The 25725-nt window shown below is 43.0% G+C and overlaps 1 protein-coding gene across 1 annotated transcript in view; it reads left to right on the top strand.

The window, feature by feature from the left end:
• Positions 1 to 25518, top strand: part of tspan18b (tetraspanin 18b) — a 34111-nt gene extending 8593 nt beyond the window's left edge. The window contains exons 2-9 of the mRNA XM_080027604.1: positions 11563 to 11633; positions 18999 to 19094; positions 20263 to 20457; positions 20711 to 20785; positions 21140 to 21238; positions 21502 to 21678; positions 22469 to 22552; positions 24617 to 25518. Of these exons, the coding sequence (XP_079883730.1) occupies positions 11631 to 11633; positions 18999 to 19094; positions 20263 to 20457; positions 20711 to 20785; positions 21140 to 21238; positions 21502 to 21678; positions 22469 to 22552; positions 24617 to 24664 (777 nt within the window). The 5' untranslated portion in view covers positions 11563 to 11630 and the 3' untranslated portion in view covers positions 24665 to 25518. The remainder of the gene's footprint in view (positions 1 to 11562; positions 11634 to 18998; positions 19095 to 20262; positions 20458 to 20710; positions 20786 to 21139; positions 21239 to 21501; positions 21679 to 22468; positions 22553 to 24616) is intronic.
• The last annotated feature ends 207 nt before the right edge of the window (positions 25519 to 25725 follow it).

Here is a 25725-nt window from a genome sequence, read left to right on the forward strand (position 1 = left end):
ATGATTGTATGACGCCGTCTTGTTTGCTGCCTCGGCTTTTCCAGCATGGCTGAATTATAAGCCCCTTTTATACAGAGATTGCGGCATATTGACGGAACAACATCACTCCAATATGCTGGCTTTGCTTGCTTCTGTGTTATTTACACAGAACCAAGCAACGCCGGCCTGCTGGCGCATCAGTAGCCCCTTTTACACAGCGTTCCGGAATGAAAATTAATAGCGGCGGCGATCCGGTCGCAGCCTAGCTTAGCCTAGCCTAGTTTAGCCTAACTTCCCCTGGGCAGAAATAGACTCATACACTGCAAAATGAAGCGCGGGGGTTTGGATTCAGCAGCGGACCTTATGACCAGCTAGATTATACGCCGTTCCTTTTATTTGGTGATTTTTACGGGACATCAGGCCGCCGTGGTTAATGTTAAACACACGTCCTTCAACTGCTTCGTTCCGCAACGGTCACATTTATACAGCAGGGCGGAGGGCCGAAATTCCGGCATATTCCCGGCTTTCACTGGCTGTGTAAAAGGGGCTATAGATTAACATTGGTTTTGGGTTTGCATCCCTAGTTGGTTAATATTACTTTGCCGTTCAAGACAGTGATAACCATACAAATACACAAACACAAATGTACATGAGGCTCTCACACACGCGCCTGCAGCCTGGGTGCTGCTGGCAGGTCTCAACTGGAATTGGGGTTGTTTCATATTAACGAAATACAAACCTCATATCTGCTCGAATCTAGGCTAAATGTTTTCCATTCATCTCGTAATCATGGCACAGAAAAACCTGAGCTCAGCTGAGTTTTTTCTACATTTTGGCTTGAAAGAGAATGTTGTAAACTTTAGTAGACGTAATTGGGCTAATATGAATCTGATGATGTGCATTTGCATTAAAACATCATGCCAAATATGAGAGTAATAGCCTTTTAGAAAAAACTGGCATTTTTCTTTTCCACGATGATGGCTGCTTCTTGCTGCCTTTTGAAGCCCACACACCTTGTCCATACAGCGCTGCTTCCTGCAGCTGCTGTGGAATAACAACAACGGTACAGTCCCTCTGTCAGGACGAGACTCTCCACAGGTCTCTCAGACACATGGGCTCCTTGTCAGCCTCCACAGCATCAGGGGGACAGATCAGTGTTTGATTTTTAGAAAAGTCCACAGCAGGGTTCCAATTCCTACCTGGGGAAACTTTGGAAGAAGGCCCCGCTAATGATGTCTCTCCTGCCAGGATCACAAGCCTTCGAGGTAGACGCTTGTGTTTCGTTTCAGCTTGTTAAAGAACAGGAAAATTCGAGATAAACTGATAGCAGTGTAAATGAGGGCTATCACACTGTAGGCATTTAGAGCTGCTCCAGTGCTATTCTGTGCTTGTGGGATAATGAAATATCACCTGAGGTTACATCAAATGAGGTCCTATTGTGCTGGTGTGTGATACAGGGGTGCTTTCTTTCACAGGGTTTTCTGTTTATTTCTTCAGTGTCATTCTATCTGTGGCTCACAATAGCATCATTAGACAGTAGTGGTGGAAAAAAAATTATGCACAAGGGGTGAAGGGGTGTTAGGCTGTTTGACAATGTAGCCTTAAAGTCAACTGAGGTCGTTAAAACGAGCCAGCATCCTCCAGTGATCCAGCCCAGTTTGCTTGTTCTGCATGCATCTTACAGTGATTCATTTATTTCACACCTCCTGCATGTCTGACAGAACAATAGCCATTGCCTTTTACCAATATATAAAATGCACAATGTTGTAGACTGTTATTTTTACTCCTCTGTGATGGAAACAATTAGACAGCAAAGACTGTGCGACCTTACTGCCTCATGATTATTTGATGCTGCTTTATGAAATTTTTAGCCCACTGCCACTTTAAAAGCGCGCTCCTCGAGACAGCAATCACAGGTCACTGCACTAAAACATGGCCTCTGTCCTTTGGGCAAACAGTCGGTCAATGCCAGACGACATGTTGCGGCCACAAGCAGAGCGCGCTGCCATTACTGGGGGGGGGGGCGGTTGCATGCATTTTATAAACTCAGTGGATCAATTCCAGTGGGGAAGCGTAAGACGCTGTGGTTTTTCTAAGAAGAGGGGAACAAAAATAGATATGAGAAAGCATTTTCTTCAACGTAAGATTTCTTTGCTAATAGTTCTTATGGTTAACACATGCACACCATGAAGCATAATTAATTTTTCCCTAATCCTCACCTCGCTGCATCTTCTTTTCTCTGAAGCTTAGGGGGGAAAGGAGAATCCACTGCATTGAAAAGCTAGCCACTGTTTACCCATTTCACGTAAATTAAAAGAGTTTGATATTTTCATGAACGGTATTTCAGTTCTAACATTTCTGACTCCAGGGATCACCTTCACTTGTGTTTTTCAGAGATAGCACATGCGTGGCAAGTGTCTCCAGTATGTGCAATTAAATCGTCTGCAGTGCTCATTGATTTAAGAAAAAATTTTATTATTTTATTCAGGTGATCTTGGATTGCTTCCCAACCTTATCTTGACCACCTGGGTGTGACGCTCAAAACTTTGAAGTGTTAGGATAAAACAGACAGCTCAGGCATTTCTCCAAGAGTTTGGGGCCCAGATCGTCTTTCCCGATAACACTTGGCAGGCATCAGAGCCCATGTGAAATGCCTCAGCACAAATGTTGAAGCCAAACTCATTTTGTGGTTGTCTCTGAAAACCCCTGGATGTGTGTAGAGGTTCTTTTCGCTTCATTTGTCAAATCCGTACAGTAAAAAAAAAAAATCTCCAGTGGCTCAGCTGGTGGTTCCAAACTGGTGTTTTAATTGGACAGATGACAACACTGGATTTAAAGTGGATACAAACTATTTTACATTGTGTTTTGAATGGTTAACTAAAATAAAGTTTCAGTCAATAACTGGAAATGATCTTGCCTCATTAAAATGATGCACAAAGGCCACAAATAAGGGAAAGGCAATGTAGTTGGCAATTACCAAAACCACTTTCGCTTATCTCTCAGGCAGTCTAGAATTGAACAAGCTGCTTTCTTTTTTTCTCTTGCTTTTTTACTGTAATGAGAAACAGATGTCCGACCTTTTCTTATTCAAAACATCTCTGCGTGAGCTTTCCATACGTTTGCCACATCTAGAGCAAACCACCTCCTCTCAACTCAACCCTTGTTAATCTAGCCTACACTGCAAGCTTTCAAAACACCCCCGTTTCAATTATTTGGCCAGCTCTTTATGTGAATGTATTTATTCTGTTGCCTTTCGCCTGAACCAAAGGTCTGTTGTGTTTCAAAGAGGCTTGAGACTTTTGCAGACAGTTGGGAGTTTTTGCAAACTGGAAATACAAGACCGTTTAATATCTCCTACTGATTATCCACCGCTTATTATACTGAATATCTCCTATAATCTCCTCTTCATATCCTTACCATTTGGTAGCTGGTAAACAAAAGAAAATGAAATTTAATTAATTGGTTTTTTTTTCTTTCTTGTTTAGGCTCATGCGTCTCTGGATAACAACATTTCTTGCAGGCGATGTGACATACATCTTGAATAGATACTATCGGTGTGCATATAAATCTTTCAATAATCCGCAACAATCATCTGTGGCAGTTTGACGAACGCTGCTTAAGTTCAGTGTACAGGTGATTAGCACTTCAGTCACACAGCCGCTCGGCTTCAGCTCATTGGACTTCTGTGCGTGCATCTCCAAGACGAGCAGGAGGATGTTTTTGCATTTTAAACTCAAGACACACTTAAAGTTTAAATAAGCAGAAGAGCAGTAATGTGTTTTGCCATAAATATCCCAGCTGTGGTCACTTGTGTGGTCCTGTTACAGTAGTGGTGAGCTGTAAATGGGTTGTTTATTTATAACTGTTGGGTTGCAGTAGGCCGATGGGTTCCCCCCAGTCGAGACAGCAGTGCACGCTCGCATTACTTACAATTTCATCACTTCCCCCAATTCATACTCAACATAGCATCAGCAGCATCTGCTCGAGCGAGACTGTTGTCATCAGTTCCCTGTAGAAGTTCATCAAGAAGCTTCTGTGTTACTATTATAGCTGTTTTATACTTTCTGTGTGTTTTCAATCCTTAATCAAAACCAATCATTTCAGATCGCTTTGACCTCACCATGGTGCCAGTGTTTGTCTGACCACATATACACTCCCACACAATTGTCTCCGATCCATCATGTTTTGTGGTGTAAACCTATTGACTTTTTGTTTCTTAAGGGACCCAATCTTGGACCGCCTCCAAGCAGCTCAGTTTCCATCCTCTCCCCATCTTTCCTCTGTCTCCCATAAATCAATGTGATGTAATTGCATAAACTCCCTTTCCCACAGCTTGGGCCTGGAGGCAGAGTATTCTCCGAGTGAAAGTGTTTCACTGTGGCCAGTTAACCTTAACCCACTAACTCCCACAGCTGCCATTGTCCCTGGCTTGTGAAAAGTTTTTATTTTGGTCTTTAAAGATCTCTGTTTGCAAAAGGTTTTTTTCATTGGTATTGTTTGACGTTTCATGCATTGTTTTTTCAAGCAGCAGTGCTGTGAAAGTTATGTTTCTCACAGCTGGTCCTGACTGTTTACATCTGGCTAATACACTCTAAGCTCAGCAGATTAAATCTCATTTCTCTGAGTGCTTTTTGTGTTGAGCCAAGCATGATTTCTCCTGACGTCTCCCCGCTTGTGGCTCCCTCAGCCCTTCCAAAGAATGTTTCTTAAAGCACTCCTCCATTTTCACAAGATTGTAGCCTATCGTGGAAAATGTCTTGCCCTCTTTTTCCACATTACAGTCCCTTCCTCTTGGTAGTCAGTCACTCGCAGGCAGGATAACTTCCAAAAGGATATCTCTCAACTCTTGGTCCTGGAAGCATCAAGCTTTAAGTGAATCAATGTGGAAAGGAGTTTTGTATCTTGAGATTTTGGATGTTGACAGTAGACTTACTGGCTCAGTTCACATCTTCTTTATCCTGGGTTCACCTTCCACTCCTCTATTAATCTTCCTGCCATCAGTCTCACCCTACTATGCCGAGGAACACGAGGGATACAACTATTTTTGTGCCACTCATGCAGAAAGACATTTTTATGCTATTTGGCCATTAGTGGAAGCACATTTGACAGTGTGAGAGACAAAAAGACCGAGTCATTTTCTCTGCTCCCTCTCTCTATGATGTTGTGAGTTTGTCACAGCTTGTTACCTTCTATCATCACCACCACAGTCACTGCATAACTGGTTGACATAGATGAAGGATTCCGAGGAATTCTGGGTCCTTTCGCACACGTGCAGCTTTATGAGGGGGTCTCAGTGTGGAGCGCCTCTGGGCTGAGGAAATGGTCCAGATGCAAAGCTTCTGGTTCTCTCGTAACCCAGTGGGACACCTGCCCTGCTGCTCCTGTACAACTTCCTGCAAAATCACCCACAGACTAGAATCTATCTGTATTTAGCAAATTTGTTCAATGTTTTTTTATGCACGGTAATGATACTTGTGCACTCTTGTTATGAGCAATGCATTTCAACCTCGTAATCAATTTAGTTAATCTTGAAGTAAACATTAGCCAGACTCATTGAATATGCAGCACTTGTTTTACCTGAAGGTCAATGTTTTATTTATTGATTTATTGAACGTTTGGATGTTAAGGAAGTTGGTCTTTGTTTCAGGGAATGTGTTCTATCTCCACTATAAAGTACTTGCCATGGCAAAGTTGTGAAATCCAATATACCATCAGACCATGGATATGGGAAGCAAACCAGCCATCTACCTCCATGTTTGTTTTGAGTTTTGTATACCACATGTTTGTTCTCATAAACAAAGCAATTAGGTGTGTTGTTTCAGCACAGCCTTTTGCAGCGTTGTTTAACCTATTCTGAACACGGTTAAAACGACAATTATATGCCTCAAATAAGCCAAATGAAAATATTCAATCACGAACACTCACTGCTATACTGCCTGAATTCATAGTAGTGTTTGGATAAAGAAGTTAGCTGTGCTGGGTGTGCTCTGTACGGCATGCGGTGAAAACCATCAGCAATGAGAACCAGACCTACTAGGCTTCACATTTTGGGCTGAACTGATGTCGAAACTACCAGGCAGCAATCCAAGGGTCCCTCTGCCCATGTTTGTTCGTTATATAGTCTATATTGAGATTTATATTTCATACTAATCCAAGTTGTCAGTTTTTGTTTTTCATTTGCATTGCCATGTAATGTATACATGCATTTACCAAGTGTTCATAAAGCAAATTCAGATAAACACAAGGAACACATCACTGCACACTGACACAGCTTTTTGTCAGCAAATAGCTATTTCATAAAAGGAGTTTTGCTCGTGGAGGAGCACAAACTCAAATGCCCTCTACTGGTTTTAATTATGAAAAATAAGTTGCATGTGCTCCGTCCCGTTGAGCAAAGAATCTGTTTCCACTTCTTGTATAACTTCTGCATCGAGATCTTTACCGCATTGTTTGTCATCACACTAAACGGCTCCATAAGTCACAAGCAGACAGAAGGTGAAGGTATAATGAGGACAGACATTAACAACTACAGGTAACGTAGAAATGAGCATTGCTAAAGTGGTCTTTTGCTACAGAATATGATTCCAACATATATACAGAACCTACTGCTCTATGGTGTTTTTAGCTACATTTAAATGAGGCCTAGGAATGGTCACCAGATGTGTTCTTAACACACGTTTAAGTGCTTGGTTTGACTTATAGGACAACAGTGGCCACATATTTCCACAGTCAATGTCTTGTGGAAAATACAATACCATATGTTCCTAGCAGAAATGCCACGAATTCACACAATATCAGCCTTTCAGGTTTAGCAACATACAAAAACTTCTATAGGTTCAGGTTGACAATTTGTCTTTAGTTGAGATGAAACTATCAGTCGTGGAATAATCAATTAAATGACTTTCAAAAAAGGTAATTGGCAAATATTTTGATAATTGCTTAAGCATAAATGTCAAAACTTATCATCTTCTGTCTACACAATTGTCAGGAGTATCTGCTCGAATTATATTTTATGTGATTCCAAATTTAAAAGTTTAGTAACTGACAAGCATTTCTTACAATTTATATTTGACAGACCGATTAATCGAGTAATTTACAGAATAACGGATAGGGATGGCAGTCATTTAAAAAATTAATAGTCCTGTCAATCGTCCAATTAGACTTGACCACAAATCTGGTGTGTTGTCTTTTTGTGCACTGGTAATGTTTTAGCTGGGGGAAACGTCCTGGGGTTAGACTTCCCCATTGTTCAGGCAGCCTAGATCCTCATCTCGATTCCTCTGTAAGGTGGAGGCTCTGTGCGCTGTAAGCTGTGAATTCTCAAGCTTCACTAGGCTTTAGAATTTAACTTGGATAAAAATGTTTATCATGCAGCTGTTCGTCAGCTTGCAGGGCCTGTCTGTCTATGGGAGAGTTGGTGAACAAACTGGCGAGAGTTTAACAGCCCTAGCCCCTTCTGTGTTTGTAGTAATGAACTCTTACCTTGGCTTGGAAGGCTGCACTGCTGGTATCCTTGCTGTGTTTTTGTAACCCTCACTAAAAAAGCCTTGCTCCTAATTGTATCCCACGGGGCCCCTGAGCTCTCAGTATTCACAGCCTTTCCTGTCCCTCGCACTGATCCTCCCCCTTTCCAACCTCAGCCCCGTCATCCCAATTGGACAGGTCTTTCCTCTTTAATCGTTCAACTTCAAAGTGGTGTTGTGATGCCCCACAGGCCCCTGGCTCCTCTGAGGCAGGGGGGGTCTAGCCTTTGGGGCCTGGGAAGTAGGGTGAAAGTGTGGTGGAGTATGAGGCGTCTTGTTAAGTTAGACAGGCATGGGATTAAGAAAATAACAATAAGTAGTTGGGTTGCTGTTTCTTATCAGGGTGTCACTAAAGAGAAGTTGGTGTTGTTTATTGTAGAAGCAGGTTGCAGACGTTTGAAAGGGTCTTTGATCGGGGGCAACTTTGCAGATGGTGGAATATAGAGGCTGCTGTCTGAGGAACCTGCTACACAAGAGGTCTGGCTAATGTTTGCCGCTGACTTACCCAAGAGGTGGACACAGTGTCAGTTTTCATCTCGGTCAAAATAGCACCCTACAAACACGTTACCATGGCCAGCGTTCTTAACTGATTCCATTTAGCCCAGAAGAATCAACACCGAGAAAACAGATGACTGCATAATGAGTTTATTCTGCATCTCTAGCTGGAAGAAATTGAGTACGCCAAATAAGTTAATGCATTCTTGGCAGGGTGTGTAACCCCGGCAGCAGCAACAGTAGTGTGGAGAAGTAGAGAGGGTATTGTTTTTCCAATGTGGTAGTTTATCCTTATCTCTGGTGGTTGACTCAAACTGTCAGATCGATAAATCCAGATGGGGTAAGGCGATAACTCTACCTCAGCATAACCCTCATTAAAACAGCCATTCAGGAGATGTATGGCTGCCGGTAATTGCCCTCTTTCTCATTTCTATACTATTACCCCATGAGGTTATAGACTATATCAGAATCACCAGGGAGAGCTGTAGATCGTTCTTTTTATTAAGTGTGTTTATAAAGATTTGATTGAAGGCGTAAAAAGGTACCACATAGGTCATTACTGCAAAAGTTTTGGTGCTAACTCTTGAGCTCGGCGGTTTGTTTTTGTCAGCACAGGTGAGAAGTTGAGGTCAAACCCAGCTGCGAAGTGTAGATGGAAGAATTGTCAGCCCTCCTACGTTTTACTGCCCACTTCCTGTCCTCAGCGGATGTGTCACCGATCAAACTCCCTGCTGTTCTCTGACCTCTGACATTTCAGTTAAGGTTGACCGGCTGACTGGCAGGATGGGGTGAGTCATGGAGGTAAAGGGGACGACCACAAACGACCAGTCCCTAGCCAATAGAACTCAAATAGGGAAGGATATAGTAAGCTCCAGATGAACCTGTTTGTGTGTGTGTGTGTGTCATCAGATCATGTCTGATGGCAAAGGTGTTTATGGCAGTGACACAGTCGAAGACATGAGGAATGTTACAAATGGGGATAGCGGAGCAGACTTTCACACAGTTTTCATGAAGTTTCCCGTAGATGTACTGTACACACAAAAAGTGTAACAAAAGTAGTAATATTGTGAAGCGTGAAAAATAAGAGCTTGAGAAAGACTTAGAAATCCATCCTACTTTCTCACCATGACATTGGTGGTTGTCACAGGCCTATAATATTGGCCTCGATCCGAAACGGACCTGTGGAAAACCTATCCAAACATACCCACCACAAATATAGAGAGCACACCCAATCCCACACTGACTAAAACAGCTTGGATTCCTAGTTTTACACCCTGCTTAAACAACAAAACATGCTGCAGCCAACTGGGCAACAGCAGACAATTTTTGTACAGGTTTAATATCTGTGAATCAAATTCCAATAAGTAATTTAACAGCATTAATCTTTCTTTAACTCTGTTGTCAACCTGTGAAGACCTCAGCTGCACACCAATTACTGTGTGAAGTGGATGTACTTGTCAAAGTGTCAGTGGGATGCAGCCTCCGAATGCCAAGGTCGGACACTGTTTGATGATCTGAGAAGCACTTTGATTGAAGCGTACCAATCCCTTCATTCCTCTTATTTCATTTTATTTTGGCCACCCACAGTTTCCGCCACCATCTCTATTGTGAATTGGACTGTGGGGGATAACTACAGTACAAACTGAATGTAGAAGCACATCATTTATAATGTGCTACAACCGGAAAGATGCGGGTGATGCAATGATATTGTCAGAGCCTGAAATCATCAGGCATAGGCTAATCAATTAGTGGCTGCCTTGATGTTTGAATTGCCCACAGTACTTGTGAGCTTAAATGTCAATGACTACTGGCGGGAGAGATTTTTTTATTAAAGCAAATCCATTGAGTGGATGTACATGAAACCTTTTCCTCTAGTGTTGAGTCGTTCCCCGCTTTGTTGGACCCTCTGTGGCCTGGCCTTTATAGTCTCCCTCGAGGGTTCGTCCTATTGTTGTGCTTTCTCAGCCGCCTGCGCTGATCTCTCTTCTCAATCCCATAACTGATTCAATGAGGCTCTGCGATCCTATTGGTGCTCCACTTTCCTATGAAGAGAAAAGGTTTCCATGGAAACCAAAAAAATAATACAGTCTCTCACCACTGTTGCTCTTTGACGGCTGATGGCTCTCTAAATAAGGGGTCCAGGAGAGACTACATGAGGATGTTGACTGTTTATCTATATGCTGCTATTGCCATAGACTGAAACAAAATGGAAAGCAATTACAGTGTTGTATTGCTTGGGAATATGTTTGCCAAGTCATATTGTGAATCTTTTGTAGATAGATGCCTCCTTCAAACAAGCTCCAATCCTTTAGCTCCCTGTGCACGTGTAGCCACTGTGGAGATGTTATTGATTCCCTGAGCATGTGCTGTGTAGTGCCTGAATTCAAGGCTCTGTGATAAGGGACTGTATCATTCCAGTGCATCTCCCCACTTCTCAGATTTGTCCGTTTTCTCACTCAGACTTTGATTGCCTTCTTCTAGATGCAATCAGAGCCCTTGTATTCTGTATGGGGGAGGGTGTGTTGCTGCCGCTGTCAGTTGGGTTCTTCGTCCCGGTGAATCTGATGTCTGCTGGCAATATGGTGTGTCGGCGGGATGATGTGGCTTGCTCTATCAGCCAGAATACTCCTGGGAGATTCTCCATCCCCAGCCCCTGTCAGAATGAAAATACCCTGCCTGTATTTCACCATCTAATGTGGCAAGAGCTGCATGCTGTCCATGCCTCTGTAGGCAGCTCTCGCCAAATTTGATGCCGTAGTTGTCTTGTGGGGCTTTGAAAAATCCTGCTCAAAAGAATAACCAGTCGAAACCATGCAGCCGACTATTTTCCCACATTGAGGCTTCAGTTCCAGCAGCTTAATTGGTTCTCATTGCTGTATCGTTATTTTCAGCTGGAAGCCACTTGTGGCAAAGCATTTAAGAAACTGGAAAAAGTTTAAAGCCTTTATATTCATTAGACACACTTGGTTGGAGACGTTTATTTTATCGACAGTTAAAACCTGCAATGTCGGGTAAAAAAAAAGGGAGCTATTCTTTTTAGTGAATAATGCATGAGTTCAGATGCTCATCAAGGTCACGTTATAAAACTGTATGAGGGGCCTTCGGTTCTTAGGTCTTCTTATAAAAGGTAATTAACCAAGACAGTAGGTCCAAGATTCTAACATCTCAAGGCAGATATTAATATTTTACCTGCCCAGAACACAGGCCTGGACTGCTACTATTAAAGACTGTACTTTTTTATCCTTACCTTGTTAATTCTGCCTTCCAGCTGAGAAGTGGAATATTCATACAGATAAAAACACTGTTGCAGTCCTAAATTAGCTCACTGCTGGGAGCGGGTGCTTCATACATAATAAATACGAACTCTGTCATTTTAAGTGTCCTAGAATTGTGTTTTTCTGAGTGTGTTTTTTTTTCAAGCACACATTCCTATTCTGCTTCAATGAATTACGCATACTAAGACAAATGTGCCATTATTCCTTCTCCTTGCCGGTGCCTCACTGTTTATTCATCTCATTAGCTCAGTCCTGACCTCTGCTTCTGTCTTTGTGCTTCTGTCCAACAGCCCATGAAAACAGGAGAGGAGAGGAAACCTGAACAACTTCACCTGAACAGAGGCACAAGGACGTAAACATGGTATGTATATTTAAAGTACACACGCTCTTGAAGAAAAAACACTACTTTTTTCTTCAGATCATATTTTCGTGTGAAGCGCATTTGTGCTCCTGAATTCCCCCAGCATTTGTAAAGTGGGGGTGTTGCCATGAAGTTTTCAAATCAAATCCAGCTGACACATGTTAAATCAGCGAGAAAACCACAACAAGAGCTTGCTGACAGACTCTTTTGAATGAGATGCTGACAGCACAGGCGCAAAGCCTTTGTTACCATTAACAGGAGGCTGGCTGCTGGCGAGAGCCTGTGCGTGAAGCAGGTCCTGCGAACAGGCAGACAAGTGCTTTTGTCCCTTTACTGTCACGGCAGGCCAGCACTGGTCTTTGTTAGCCCCTGATTTGCATTGGCATTTGTAACATTAGTATTCCAGGCACGTCTGAGTAGCAGACATGTATAGATTGAGAGGTTAAAGGGGAGTTTAGACCCAGACACATCAGCTGTAATCAGCCATACAGCACATAAACATGAAAGCAGCCAAACTGACACAGAACTGTGTGTGACATGTAAGATTATAGCCAGATTTTTGACACATCTCTACTTTTTAAGAACTGACTTAAAGTTTTGTTATCGTTTTTGTACAATTGAGGTATTGTTTTCTGAATTGTGGATTTACTTTGGTACAGACTCACTGAGCTATGAGGGATTTAGCAACATTTTGAGTGCTAATTTTAACTTTAATTTTACCTCCAAATAAAGTGGTTTAGATAATCTGTAGGTTTGTTCCCCAGGGCCTTAACTTGTAGATCCCAGCAATCACTTGATAAATATAAAAATGCAACATTTTCATCCATTCATAGTGGTCCACTTATCCGTCCTCTGGTTGCTGTGGCAACAGATCCTTGCAACATTTTCATAAAAATGAAAATAGATGTTTTTGGATTCAAAGTTAATACCTGACCCTGGAAACTGATGTGGATGAAACCGTCTGGCCACAATATTAAGTTAGTAGCTTTGTTGAACATGACCTTGAGTTCTTATCCATTTTGGCTTGAATTTGAGATTGAAGTTATTTTGTTTACCTTAGAAACGGTGGTTGACTTAACAGTCTCATCAGTATGAAATTAAATTGTTTTCCTCCAAAATCCTGCAAGGAGTTACATTAATCACCATATGCAGTATATGCGTCTATTGCAGCAAATAACAAGGCACAGTAAGAAACGTGAATTTTCTGCTACACTTTTCATGCAAAGGCATAAACATGCTTTATTTCTGTGGTGTTTTTATTTGCAATGGGGCCTCCAATATACATGTGTGGTATGTATCCCTTTCATCTCAGGCTCTGAATAAACCCCCACAAACATTCATACGCTTCATCCTCAAGGCTTTGTTTTAATCTTTGCGTTGCGCGTCAAACTGCAGCATGTAAGACAAATTAGGTTACACTGTTCCTTTTGCTGATTTTCTTTTGAACTTAAGATGAGAGTATGAAGGTTGAGATGTGTGTGTATGCATATACAGCCATCAGTAAGTATGAAAAAAAACAGCTCCTTGGTCTTCTATACAGGGGAAATAGCTGGGTTCAAACTAACATATGGCCTTGCAACAGGGTGTGAGTGATCTCTCATTAGACAAATGGCTGGCCAAGCTGTCCCTCTGTCGTAAAGTGCTCGATTTAGCTCCCCTTTGTTTTCCAACAGGAACTAGTGGTAAGTGGAGAAGCCAAACACAGCTCTAAAGACAAAGGCCACTCTCACCCCGTATCCGGGTTGCCTTGGAGACCAGAGTCCTTAATGGTGGGATGGAAAGATTCCAACATTTGTTAAGAGCACAAGAAAGTCACAACACTAATTATTTGTTTCGTCGTGCACTTGGACGAAACTGTTCTTTTATGCAACGTTGTGTGTGGGATTGTGTGCTCCTGCTTATCTTTCCCATCCTGTGTGTCTTTTTGTGTTCTGTCCCCTGAGGCTCAACGCGTTGTCTCTCCTTAAATCTCCCTTTGTTTACTTCTGCCGAGGCCATCTGTGATGAAAACAGCCTCAACTTGAACAATATTTAAACCAACGTGTAGAGACAGCATCACCAACATTTTAACTGTTCCATGCCTTAGGGTCAAACACAATGTCAAATTAGGGTTAGGTAGATTTATTGATTTGGATTTTTCAACAACTTTTTTTGTCAAGCGAGGAACTGATATTGTTTCCGCTCCTCCTGACAGAAGGAGGATTTTAAAAATTGCGAGAATGAAGAAAGAACAGGGCAGAAATAGGATTCCAGGAAAAGAATCCCCCTGTTGTCATCACAATAATTATTAAGCATTTAGTATGGAATTGAGTTATAACCCATTCTAGCGGAAAGCCCCAAAGGCAATGTATCATCCACCTAAGCATCCTGTGGGAAAAGCCCGAGCTGAGTCCAAAAAGGCAACGGTGCAGAAGTGTTTATGTGTTCATTTTGTGCTGCGAACCTGCTACCACATGCCCTCACTGCCAGACAACCAGCGGACTCCGAGATGGAACTCCAGGGGATCAATGCATCATTGACCATGTTCTTGGGCCTGATATTGATCCAGCCCTGCGCAGCCAGTTTGTCTCTTCACTCAGCTAGATAGAGGTGCCAGCAAGATTAAGTGAGAATCTCTGCTTTGGGATGGGCGAGGATCACACACATACACTAGTGTTCAATAGAAGTCCAGATCTGCTCATCTCAATCACATGTCCTCTGCTTGAGTTCACCGAGGAGTGAGCAGTACCCTAACCCCTTCCAATCTCTCTTACCTAGGGAGCTGGAGAATCGATTTCTCTGCAGGAGTATGAGCAACTGTTAGTACAGAGTGACCCAACAGCCGGATTTGTGTGCCCGGTTGGGATGTGAAGAATGTGGCCTGCAGTGCTGTTGACAACACATGGTCCGTCTGTTTCTGACTGTACATTTGTTCAGTCTGGGAGTCTTCCCTAGTTAATCAGCCTGTTGTTCAGGAGTGTGTCAGCTGCCTGGTCAGAGGACTTCTACCCTCGGGGATTCACACAATCTCATTTCCAAAATGAATAGGTCAGAAGAGTGCCACTCACAGGCTCAGATTAGAACTGCTTTAGATTCACAGCACGTATAGGAACAATGGGCTGAAATGATAAATGGCTTTGCAAGGCAGAGGAAATTCATCAGAGAGTATCCACTTTTTTATGGTGAACTAGCAATCCTGATAATGTGCAGACGCTGGTAGTTCTCACCAATCCTATATATATATACTGTATATATGCAGTATATATGCTCTGCGAAAAGTCATTAAGCTAAACTTGCCAGAGGGTAGGTTATTTCTAGGCCTCCACGTGAGCATCTAACCAACATTTGAACCTTTTGTGGCAAGCCTAGCAGTTTCAGAAACTTCCCAATCGGACTGTGTTTCTACGCTCTACACACATATGCACTGTGTGCTGGGATGCCTTTCCTGCTTTTTATACACTTTCTCTATATGGTTGTTCCCTGTTTTCTGCAAGCTGTTTGCCCTCTAAAGCAGCATACAGTGATATAGCTGCTTAGCATTCAGTACACTTCAAAGCTCCTCAGTGTGACAGCACAGCCCAGGGCTCATTCTCTCCTAATTGGAGGTTCATTAAGGGACATGGTGCGCCTCAGGGGAGCTCTGCTCACTGCCATAGGAGCATGTCTTTGTTCGGATTTTGGGGTGTTTACTCGATGTGGCTGATTTAGGAAGTCATCGGAAAAAAATACGAAAATGGGTTTTTAATTGAGATAAAGAGTGATGTGGCATGTGTGTGGTCCCGTAGTGTCATTGTCAGAGGGTATTAGCGCAGAGAGCTTTAGAGTACCATGCACTAGATGGAAAAGCACACCTGCTCCAGCTCCATCAGGGAGCCAGAGGATGAAATGTGCCGTCCCCAGGGTTCAACAACAGGTCATCATTTAGAGGTTCAATGACATTTAAAGGGGTCAAGTACCAGCCCTTATACTCTCAGCAGGGCTTCTGAATTAATGTTTATTTGTTATGTAGGCTCATGCTCAAGATGAAGGGAGCTGGCTGGTTATCAGGCAGGTGGAGGGTGGCGATAGTTTGGCGAAGAGAAGACAAAGTGTCCTTGTCGTGCTGGTCCAATTGTTCGGGGGCGGTGGCCAATGGAGCGGGTGAATAATTGTGCTGAAGATGTCAACTTCAAGGAGAACCATCCAGGGGTTGTATTTATATTTGGAGCAATGCAGAACTACGTCTTCCTTATATTTTAATTACAGTAGGTTGACATGACCATCATGGTTGATTGTGTAGATGACGGCCAAACAGACCTCTGGATTATAAAGGCCTGTAGCATTTTTTTTCACAATTCCTCATTCTCATGCTGAGAAGAATTTAGGTCAGATGGGTTTGCCCTCATTACAGAGCTCCAGCTTCTGACGGTACTGTGAAGTCGATTTAGAATCAGTTTTCATGAATCCACTGTCAAACTCACCCATGCAGCACTCCACAGTCCAAGCTTGTTGTTGTGGATCAGTTTTCACCAAGAGTAAACAATTGTATTTTACTGCTGTGTGGCATTTCATGATGTCAGGAACAGGAGAGGCTGCAGACATTGAAGGAGTTGGCATTTCCTTTATACCTCAGGGCAAAGACTGCCACTCAGATTGTCAGATTGAGGATGTACAGTATTGCCAGGCTGCCAGCTAACAAACACATAATCAACAGCTATAGCTATGCAGTATTTCCAACTGCTGTGTTTGTAACGTTTGCTTATATGTAGGGGATTTATTTGCAGGTCTACACAAACACAATTCCACATAACTCTTGATCTTGACAATGTTGGCTTAGCAAAGCAGTGCACCTGCGGGAGGTCGGCCTTTAATCGGACGGTAATTTGTCGAGGTTGTTGTGCGGCTGCACCTCCTTGGGTGTGAACCACGTTACCCTTGTTTACATAATGCACTCTGCAGAATGTTCAGAGAGACTTAATGGTCGGATCTCTACGGCTGGGCTTTGATCGATGAGCACCTGCGATCCCATGGGAGTCATGGGAAAGACCGTTTTGTTTACTCTGCACTTTCTCTGGGGTCTCTGTGGCAGTTTGATTTATACTATGCTGGTTTGCAACATAGGCATGTTCCTTGGAGCCAGGCTAGGCTAGGCATGTATAGCCCACTTAATTCTTAAGCATCCAATGCATTTTAATGCATAAAAAACGAAAATTGGCTCCGGATTTGACAGTGGGTGTGACCCTGAGATGGGAGCAAAGAGCAAAAGGGTGAAGCTGGAAGAGAAAGCAGACATTTAGCTTGCAGAATGTGAGCTGAGCCCTGAGAGTTTTTCCAGCTGACCCCATCCTCCCCCCTTTTTCTGTTCCGCCTCTTCATTCCCTGATCCAATAAATACAGTTTGCACTCTTCATAGGGGCCCAGGACCTAAAGTGGAGTGCTGAAGGGATGAGAAAAGACCTTTTCTTAGGCTTCTTTATGTGAGACTATAATGTATGCAAATCTCAATTAAGACCTCCTGTGCCCTCATTAGGCCTTTCAGTGAGGCTTAGGAAAGGGAGGGGTTAATTAATACCCATCTCGGCCTGTTGGTTGCTGTCAGAGTACCACTAGGAGAGTGATCAATACCTAAGCATATCATTATGATTTAGAGGAGCTATTTAACCAAAGCTCTAAATCAATTTCCCTGGGTTTGGGGAGGAGAGGAGGGGGGGGGGGATAAAAAGCCTTCAGGCTGGTGAGGGAAGGAAATGTTCTCACTCTATGTTAACTGGCTCCCACAGCAGACAAAGACCGCCTTCACATTTTCAGTATTGTTCAAATGTATTGTCACGGCAACGTACACAAGCCTATGATGAAACAACATAACTTGGAGCTCGCAGCCCACTTAAATTAGGAGCAGAGGGAAATGCACAAAACAATAAAAGAAAAACAGACTGGAGAAAAGATCTGGGTTATACCATTCCTATTTCTGCAATTGCTATACTTCTGTATAAAATGATTCCAGCAAACAGTTGAGCAGTTTTTGTTAGAGACAGTGGTTTTATGATTTATTTCTCCTCCTAGAAAACATGAATGTCCTAGTGGAAGGGGTGAAAAGGGTCAAGGTTGAATCACATTTGAGTGACAGCAAAGCCTGTTCAGAGATGGACATGAATCGAAGCTGGCATCGATCACAACCCAAAGCTTCAGCGCCGCCTCAGACAGTCATCTGGCAGCTCTGTAAAGACTGCCTATAGATTAGGAGATTACGTCTGACTGATGTGAATGAGAAGAAGACTTTTTAACAATTTATTTTTCAATTTGGAGGTGGCATTGTGAAGCTGCCTAGTTGTGTAAACCTGTACACTTCCTCAGAGAAATCTCTTTTTAATCCGCTTGTTACCCCGCCTCGATCCTGGCTATTACTATGGGAAAGCGAATTAATAATCAAAACTACAAAGCACAGCGTCGGTTCGTTTCTGCCAAATAATTAATTTTCTTCTTTCACTGAGACTGCAATTATAGCTGCCCCGCAGATTGTTTCTACTTTAGTTTTTGCAGAATGTGTAGAGATGATTCCTTAGACAATTCCTGTCCTCCCTGAGGGGAAACAACGTGTTCATTTGCAGCCTGTTGGGTTAAACAAATGCTCAAATGAAGGCTTTGTGGTGCACCAGATATAAATAGGAACTGTACACAGGGTCACGGATGCTGAGGCACCAATGTTGTCTCCTAATGCAGGAGAGGTGTTCTTCATTAAACAGGAGTGCTTTCCAGGACGGGCGCTCATCAGGGAAAGTGTGTTTTATGTCAGATAGAGGGTTGGGAGCACAAGGTCTCTACCTCTCATTACATTAGAAAGAAGAAGCTGCATAGTGAAGGCCATGCCTTGTCGGTTAATGCACCAGTCAGGACTCATGCCCTTAAAAATGCCCTTAAGGTGCACAGCCCCACGAAGCCACACTGAACCCAGGGACCCCATCTGTCCAAAGCTAGGGAGTGTTGATTGGGAATCAGGGCCATCTGACTGTGAAAGCACATTTTATGATTTGTTAAGTTGTCACGGTGTGTGAGGGGGATGAGTTGCGTCAGATTTGGTTGATACTGTGTAGCCCAAACTTGAAGTTAGTTAAGGAATGGTGAGAAACTATAGCGCGCCTGAGTGGATAATAGAAGGATTTCTGGCTGTATACGGTCCAAATGAACTGACAGCCCTGTGTGGGTGTGTAGGTGTGTATTCTCTCAGTTTGAGTGGCAGAACTCATTAAATATGTGAGCAGCTTTTTTGCAGAGTATTCTTTTCTTGGCAGTTTCATCTGAATGCCTATCCAAAAGTGCAGGAGAATGGGAATACTGTGAGCATTCGGCAGGATTCATTAAGTGACACGCTCTTGTTTTAATGTTGTTTTTCTTGTTGTTTTCTCTCAGGGGCAGGGAGAGGCTTCAGCGCGGGGGACAACCATGGAGGGGGACTGTCTCAGCTGCATCAAGTACCTCATGTTTGTCTTCAATTTCCTCATCTTTGTAAGTATTTTTCATCTCTATTTTATTAGTATTATTAGTATTTCTCTCTCTCTCTCTCTCTCTCTCTCTCTCTCAAACACACTTAATATGGCTGTCTCCTAAGTTAGTGTCAGTGCAATGTTTTAAAATGGGCTTCTGGCTGCCCCCTGCCCGGCTGCATAATGGAGCCACATTTGCATTTCATTAGGCGATGCAGTCCTGATTCCATCAAATTCTCTTTTGATTAGATTTTAGTGTGCCGACACTCATCTGAGGCTCACTGTGCCATGAAGACTTTGTGACTGGCACCTGAGTTTATCAGTCTTGATAACACAATCAAGGGTAATCCTGTTACTCTGAGCCTGTGAAGGTGGAAGGGGGGTTCAGAGTAAGAAGGTTTGTCTCTTCCCGTGCTTTATTAAGCACAAGTCAACCATTTAGAGACTTTACTCAGAGGTGGTTGTTCAAGGCCAGGGTAATAATGCAACCAGCAGAGCAAAGAATGAACTTGCCTGTTAGCATTGCTCGTTAACAGCCACTGTCTTACACTGCCGCCCCTTTGTTTATTTCCATGGTCATTTCACTCCATTTAACACAACAGTATTTTTCTAGCCCAATGCTACCTCCTCTCCTCTCCCCTTCCCACAACCTCTGTCTCTGAGATGAAGTGGCTTTCAATTTCCAGGAGCCCAAGTCTCTCCCAATGACAGGAAGAAGAGGATTGTGCTGGAGCGTATAAGGCTCAGATTTCCCCCCACACACACACCTCGATACCTTCTTTTCTTAATCACATGAGTCACCCCATGCTGGTTTCAGATAGGGTCTTAGTTCTTTGAAAAGAAGGATGGGAGGGGACGGAGGCTGCAGTACTGTGCATTTCTTTAGCAGAATGGGGGGTTAGTTGAAGTAGGGTAGATGTCTCCACCCACCCCCCTCAAAGGCATTATGGCTCTGTAGATATTCAGCCTTTCATGTGCACTCAACTGTCACCCTTTCAAAGATTTGCGTGACCAGCATGTTTTTTTTCTGGAAAAAAGGCACATATTTATTTTCCAACATATGAAATCTTTTTGAATTTTTCGTGAGCCATTTGGGAAACGGAGCAATCCTCTTGAGTTCCACATTAATTATTTAAACGGATACAACTTCAGTTTTCTAACTAGTGTCTTCTTTCCTTTTTCTCCATCAGCTGGGAGGTTCCTTCCTCCTGGGAGTGGGAGTTTGGGTCCTGGTGGACCCCACAGGGTTCAGGGAAATTGTAGCAGCCAACCCCCTGCTGTTCACCGGTGTCTACATCATCCTGGGCATGGGAAGCATGCTCTTCCTTTTGGGCTTCCTGGGCTGCTGTGGAGCCATCCGCGAAAACAAGTGTCTGCTTCTCTTTGTGAGAAATTTAAAATGCACTTTTGTTACTGATGTTGTTTGTGTGTATGTGTGTTGATTATCCTGTCTGTAGTTTTTCTTGTCATCCTTGAAACAGTAAGCCCGAAGAGCAAAAAAAAACGATATGCCCCAAACTTCATGCATAGTTAATGCTGAGTGAAGCGGGCACTGCCGAAATGGGATTTTTAAGTGACTGACACTCATCTAACCTTGTCCCACTCTGTCTCACCCTTTGCCTTTTTGTCTTATTGCAGTTCTTCATGCTCATCCTACTCATCTTCTTAGCAGAGCTGGCTGCTGCCATCCTAGCCTTCATATTCCGGGAACATGTAAGTTGCCATCAGCGTCCACTTCACCTTAGGTCACCAGTGTCCAGGGCTGGTTGTCAAGTATCAAAGTACAAAAAGCTGGCATTTATTGTCTGTTCAGATTGATACTCTTCTTAACTTTTATTTACTTATTCTTTAACCGGACAGTTTATGATTTAAATGTCATTTTTGCATATTTTATCTAGTTCATTATTAATATAGCTTTCCTATATGATTGTTCGTGCTTAGACAACCCTAAAATAGTATTCCATTAATTTAGCATTGAACTCCAAATATTGTCAGACTTGTCAGATGATAATCAGACATTATCCCTGTGGTGACACTAACCTTTGATCTCGCCTGCGGTGCTTATAGCTGACCAGAGAATACTTCACTAAGGAGCTGAAGCGACATTATCAGGGCTACAACAACACTGACGTCTTCACCTCTACATGGAATGCCATCATGAATACAGTAAGACACACACGGCACACATGGCAAATAGCTTGCACACCGTTGCTTTTACCAACTCATTGCTTCCACCGACAGTCTGTGGAAACCAGAGGGTTTTGCAGCCTGGCGTCAGGGGACTATGTTTTATAGATAAAATCCTAGACATTTAGGTCAATATTCATGCTGGATTGGTGCACGCACACAGTGGACCACAGGCCAGTGCACAAATAGGCACTCAAGAAATAAGGGCTTTTTCTCCTTTTCCTCTCCTCTCCTCCCATCAGTTTGACTGCTGTGGGGTGAACAGCCCGGAGGATTTTAAGGACAGCCTGTTCAGAGTGATCAACCAAAATCATATGGTGCCAGAAGCCTGCTGCCAGCGTGCCAGTCAGACCGGAGAAGTGCCCTATATCAGCCAGGAGCAATGCTTAGCAGGCAATATGAATTTCCGACATAATAAGGTAACTTCTGACATCCACCATGGCAACCTCTCTCTCCTTCCTTCTTTCTCTCTTCTTCCAGGTTTAATTAGAGCAGGAGACAGTTGAGGAGTTACATCCATGAACTTGTTGAGTCCTCCATGGCTGATTAAGGCTTATCCAAGTTTTGGGTGTCATGTGGAGACAATAGTGTGTGTGTGTGTGTGTGTGTGTGTGTGTGTGTGTGTGTGTGTGTGTGTGTGTGTGTGTGTGTGTGTGTGTGTGTGTGTGTGTGTGTGTGTGTGTGTGTGTGTGTGTGTGTGTGTGTGTGTACGTGTGTGTGTGTGTGTGTGTGTGTGTGTACATGTGCATATAATGGTAAATTGGATTTTTTTGTGGAGCATACATGTGTGCATGAGTAGAGGATAATAAGTATGTGAATATGGGGTAATTAGGTGTGCTTCACGGTTACACACATGCACATCCACATCCCTGCTTCCATGTGTGTATAGAATGTGTTGGAGTGGAATACAATTATAATGGGGGAGCTGATAGGAAGACATTTTCCCCGTGCCCCCCCACCTGTTGTTTTTCTATGCCACTAGAACAATGCAGGGTTTCCACAATGCTTCACTCTCACTGTTCATTCACACAAAGAGCCCTCATTAAAAGGCAGTGAGGCTGGAGGCCCTGCTTCCCACTCATTCGACCAGGCTTTTGTTCACAGCATCACTTGATTAAAGCTGTGATGTTGCTTTAATTGTCCCTGTAATGCTACCATTACATAGCCAATTGATTCTCGGCTGAATGTCACATCTTTGTGTTTCCACAGGGCTGCTACTCTGCAGTAGTTGACTACTTTGAACTGTACATCTATGTGGCTGGAGCGCTGGCCATCGTGGTGCTGACCATTGAGGTATGAAGCGATTCTCACTTTAGTGCAGTCATTACCTGTGCAGCATTTGTGTTGCCTTTTCAGGTATGTGATTGTTCAGGTCAGAGTGGGGAATTGTAAAATTAAACTGACCCTACGTTCCAATCCCCATACTTCCCTACTAGTATGCCAGAAAAAGATTTAGGAAGTCCCAATACATGTATGTCAATTGTAGTATGCTGAAAATACCTAGATGCCCCACTAACTCCAAAAGCATTTTGGAATATTTGTCTTAATTCTTGACATTTCTCAACATAATGAAAAAAAAACTTCCTTATCTGTTTTTTTTCTCTCCTGTGGCCCTAAAACTCTTCTGTACTTTAGTATGTAGTATAGTAAAAAGAAAAGAGTATGTGATTTGGAACGCAGGGTAAGAATAATTTCCTGAATATGTATAGTGTTATTTAGAAGATATCTGGATGGCAAGATCTCCATCTAGCGGTAAGACTTGGTGCTACAGGAACATAAATCTGACTGCCCTGCCTTTTTTCTTAAGGTACGAACACACTGCACATCGCCGCGCGGCGAGTTTCAATAGAAAGTCAATGTATTTCGAGCGCCGCCGCGCGAACCGGCGGCCGGCGGCCGGCGGAGAGCGGATCACGCGGCGCGGCCAGGGGCGGCGCGGCGCGGCGCGGCGCGAATGGGGCGGCGCGGCCGCCGCAGAAGTTGAAAATATTGAACTTTTCGCCGCCGGCCGCCCCGCGATAGCCAATCACCGTCGTTGAGCTCCTCCCGAAGTCACTCGGGTGAGTCTGCTGAGCTACAAGACACGTGAAACCTGGCTGGCGGTGCAGTCGGGAAAGGAGGGATAAAGGGAAAAAAGAAGGAAAAGACAGAGAGAGAGAGAGAGAGAGAGAGAGAAAGTTCCAACACATCGATAAAATGTATGACAGCAGTTTAATGAGACACCTTTTAGTAAAAGGAGCAAGGAATAGACTCACATTATAGAAGAGAGAAGGAGAGAAAGCCAGGGAAGATGTACTGCAGATGAGTGAATATGCAGAGACAATAAAAACTAAATACGACAACTGACACTTCCAAACATTTCCCTAAACATCTGAAAATCTGTTTGGGTTTTCTCTACATGTTGATATGCCGGCGTGAATGTGTAGCCTATATGCACGGCCATCGATACGTGCGTGTGTGTGTGTGTGTGTGTGTGGGCGGGTTGTGTGTGTATGTGTGTGTGGGTGCATGTGTGGGTGTGTTTACGAAGCTTGGGTGGCAGGTGGCGGGGAGAAATGTGTGAGAGGTGCAGTGAGACCAATACAAGGGCCGATGGCAGAGATGATGAAGGCAGAATAGCCTACTTCAGAGACGCTCCCAACAAAAACAAATCAGTGAGGATGACGACGATGATGAGAGAGATGTAAATAGCGGGAAGAAACTGGGCGTGTACATTCAATGAGTCATCGGGCGGCGGCCGGCGGCGGACACAAATGAGCCAAAATGACCACGCGGCGCGGAACCTGCGATTCGCGCGGCCAACCGCCGCGCCGCGCTGTGCAGTGTGTTCGCACCTTTACAATTGGGTTTTGACACACCTACACTTAGTCAAATCTTCTTTCACATGTGCTCTTTTCCAACACACAGCTCAGCACAATAGTTATTCTTTTGTCCATAATCGGAAAAATACAATTGAAAAACTTCATACACGTTTCAGGATCATCTCCTGTACCACAACACTGAAAAAATCCACTCATATTACAATGGTTTAAGGTTTACCATCAATCACTGTTGTCTCTTCTAATTGTGCTTGCAACATATCATTATGATAAAATGAGTGGCACCACTTTGTTGCATGGATCATGCTATCTACATCACACCTTATGTCCTATACTTATGTCCTTATGTAACTCTTTCATAAAGGTAATTCTGGAATAAAAAGAAGTGTTCAGTATTGTGCGGATCAATTGGTCATATAGCGTTAGTTTAGAGTGGAAGTAGTACACTGCATACAGTTCCACACTTTAGCCATAGTTTTGTGAAAATGGTTTTCTTTCTGTGTGCTTATAATTTATTTATCTTCCTTCCTTCACTCAGCTCTTCGCCATGGTCTTTGCGATGTGTCTCTTCAGAGGAATCCAGTAGAGCTGCTCCATCTGTGAATTTCTTCTTTTTTTTTCTTTTTTTTTAAGGGATTTCAGGAGAAAAGAACAAAATGGACACTTATAAATGTGTTGATCTCTTCTTTCTTTTTTGGCTAATTGGTAGAAAGACAAACTCTCAAACTCTTGTACTTCACAGCTGGACTTTTGAGGTACTGGGTGGCAACACATACAAACAAACAAATACACTTAAACTATTAATTCATTTGGAGATCAGAGACAAAACTGATGTAAAAAGATTTGTGTGTAAAGTGGAAACAGTACACTTTTTGGACCAGGTCTAGCACAGACTGGGCGTAATGGGGACAAGGCATGAGGACCAGGTGAAGCCTAAGCAGAAGGCACTGCACTGACATTTGGATGAAGAATATTTATATTAAGTAAAGTTGGCTTAACTGTAAAAATGTGTTTAATGTACACTTTGGCTGTTACCCTTTTTCCTTTCATACTGTATACTGTAACACACTCCCTCCCTCCATATGCCTTTTTTTTTACAGCCACACTTCTTTGATGCTGTATTATATAAGCTCTGTGTGTGGGCGTGTCTGGATGTGTGAGCATGTGTGTGTGTGTGTGTGTGTGTGTGTGTGTGTGTGTGTGTGTGCGTGCGTGTGCGTGTACATACTTGATGCTCTTTTTGAATGTGAATGAACTAGTTTGTGAGCATGTGAGCTCATGGCTCTTCATGACCCTTCCTGAGCTCTGATCTTTTTCTATTTGTATGGTGATGTTTATTGCATTAGTGGTTAAATGTGGTCTTAGGAAGTGAAATGTATGTGTATGCATTTGTATTAGATTGTTGAAAAGTCAATGACATAAAAGGCATTCTAAATGACAGTCCCTGTGTTTTGTTTTTTATTATTTGCATATAGTCATCAAATTTTTTTATTTTTATAAATTCAAGTCACTGCATGTGTTCTGCAAATAATTGAGAGTTGATACTGTATCGTGGTATTTTTTCTAATATCAAAATAATTTATTTTAACAGTCTGGTAAGACATACATATTTAATTTTTTGTGAAAAACAGCTTTAAAGGATTTTGG

The sequence above is a fragment of the Ammodytes marinus genome, assembly GCF_949987685.1.
Source record: "Ammodytes marinus genome assembly, chromosome: 5".
Taxonomy (NCBI): Eukaryota; Metazoa; Chordata; class Actinopteri; order Uranoscopiformes; family Ammodytidae; genus Ammodytes; species Ammodytes marinus.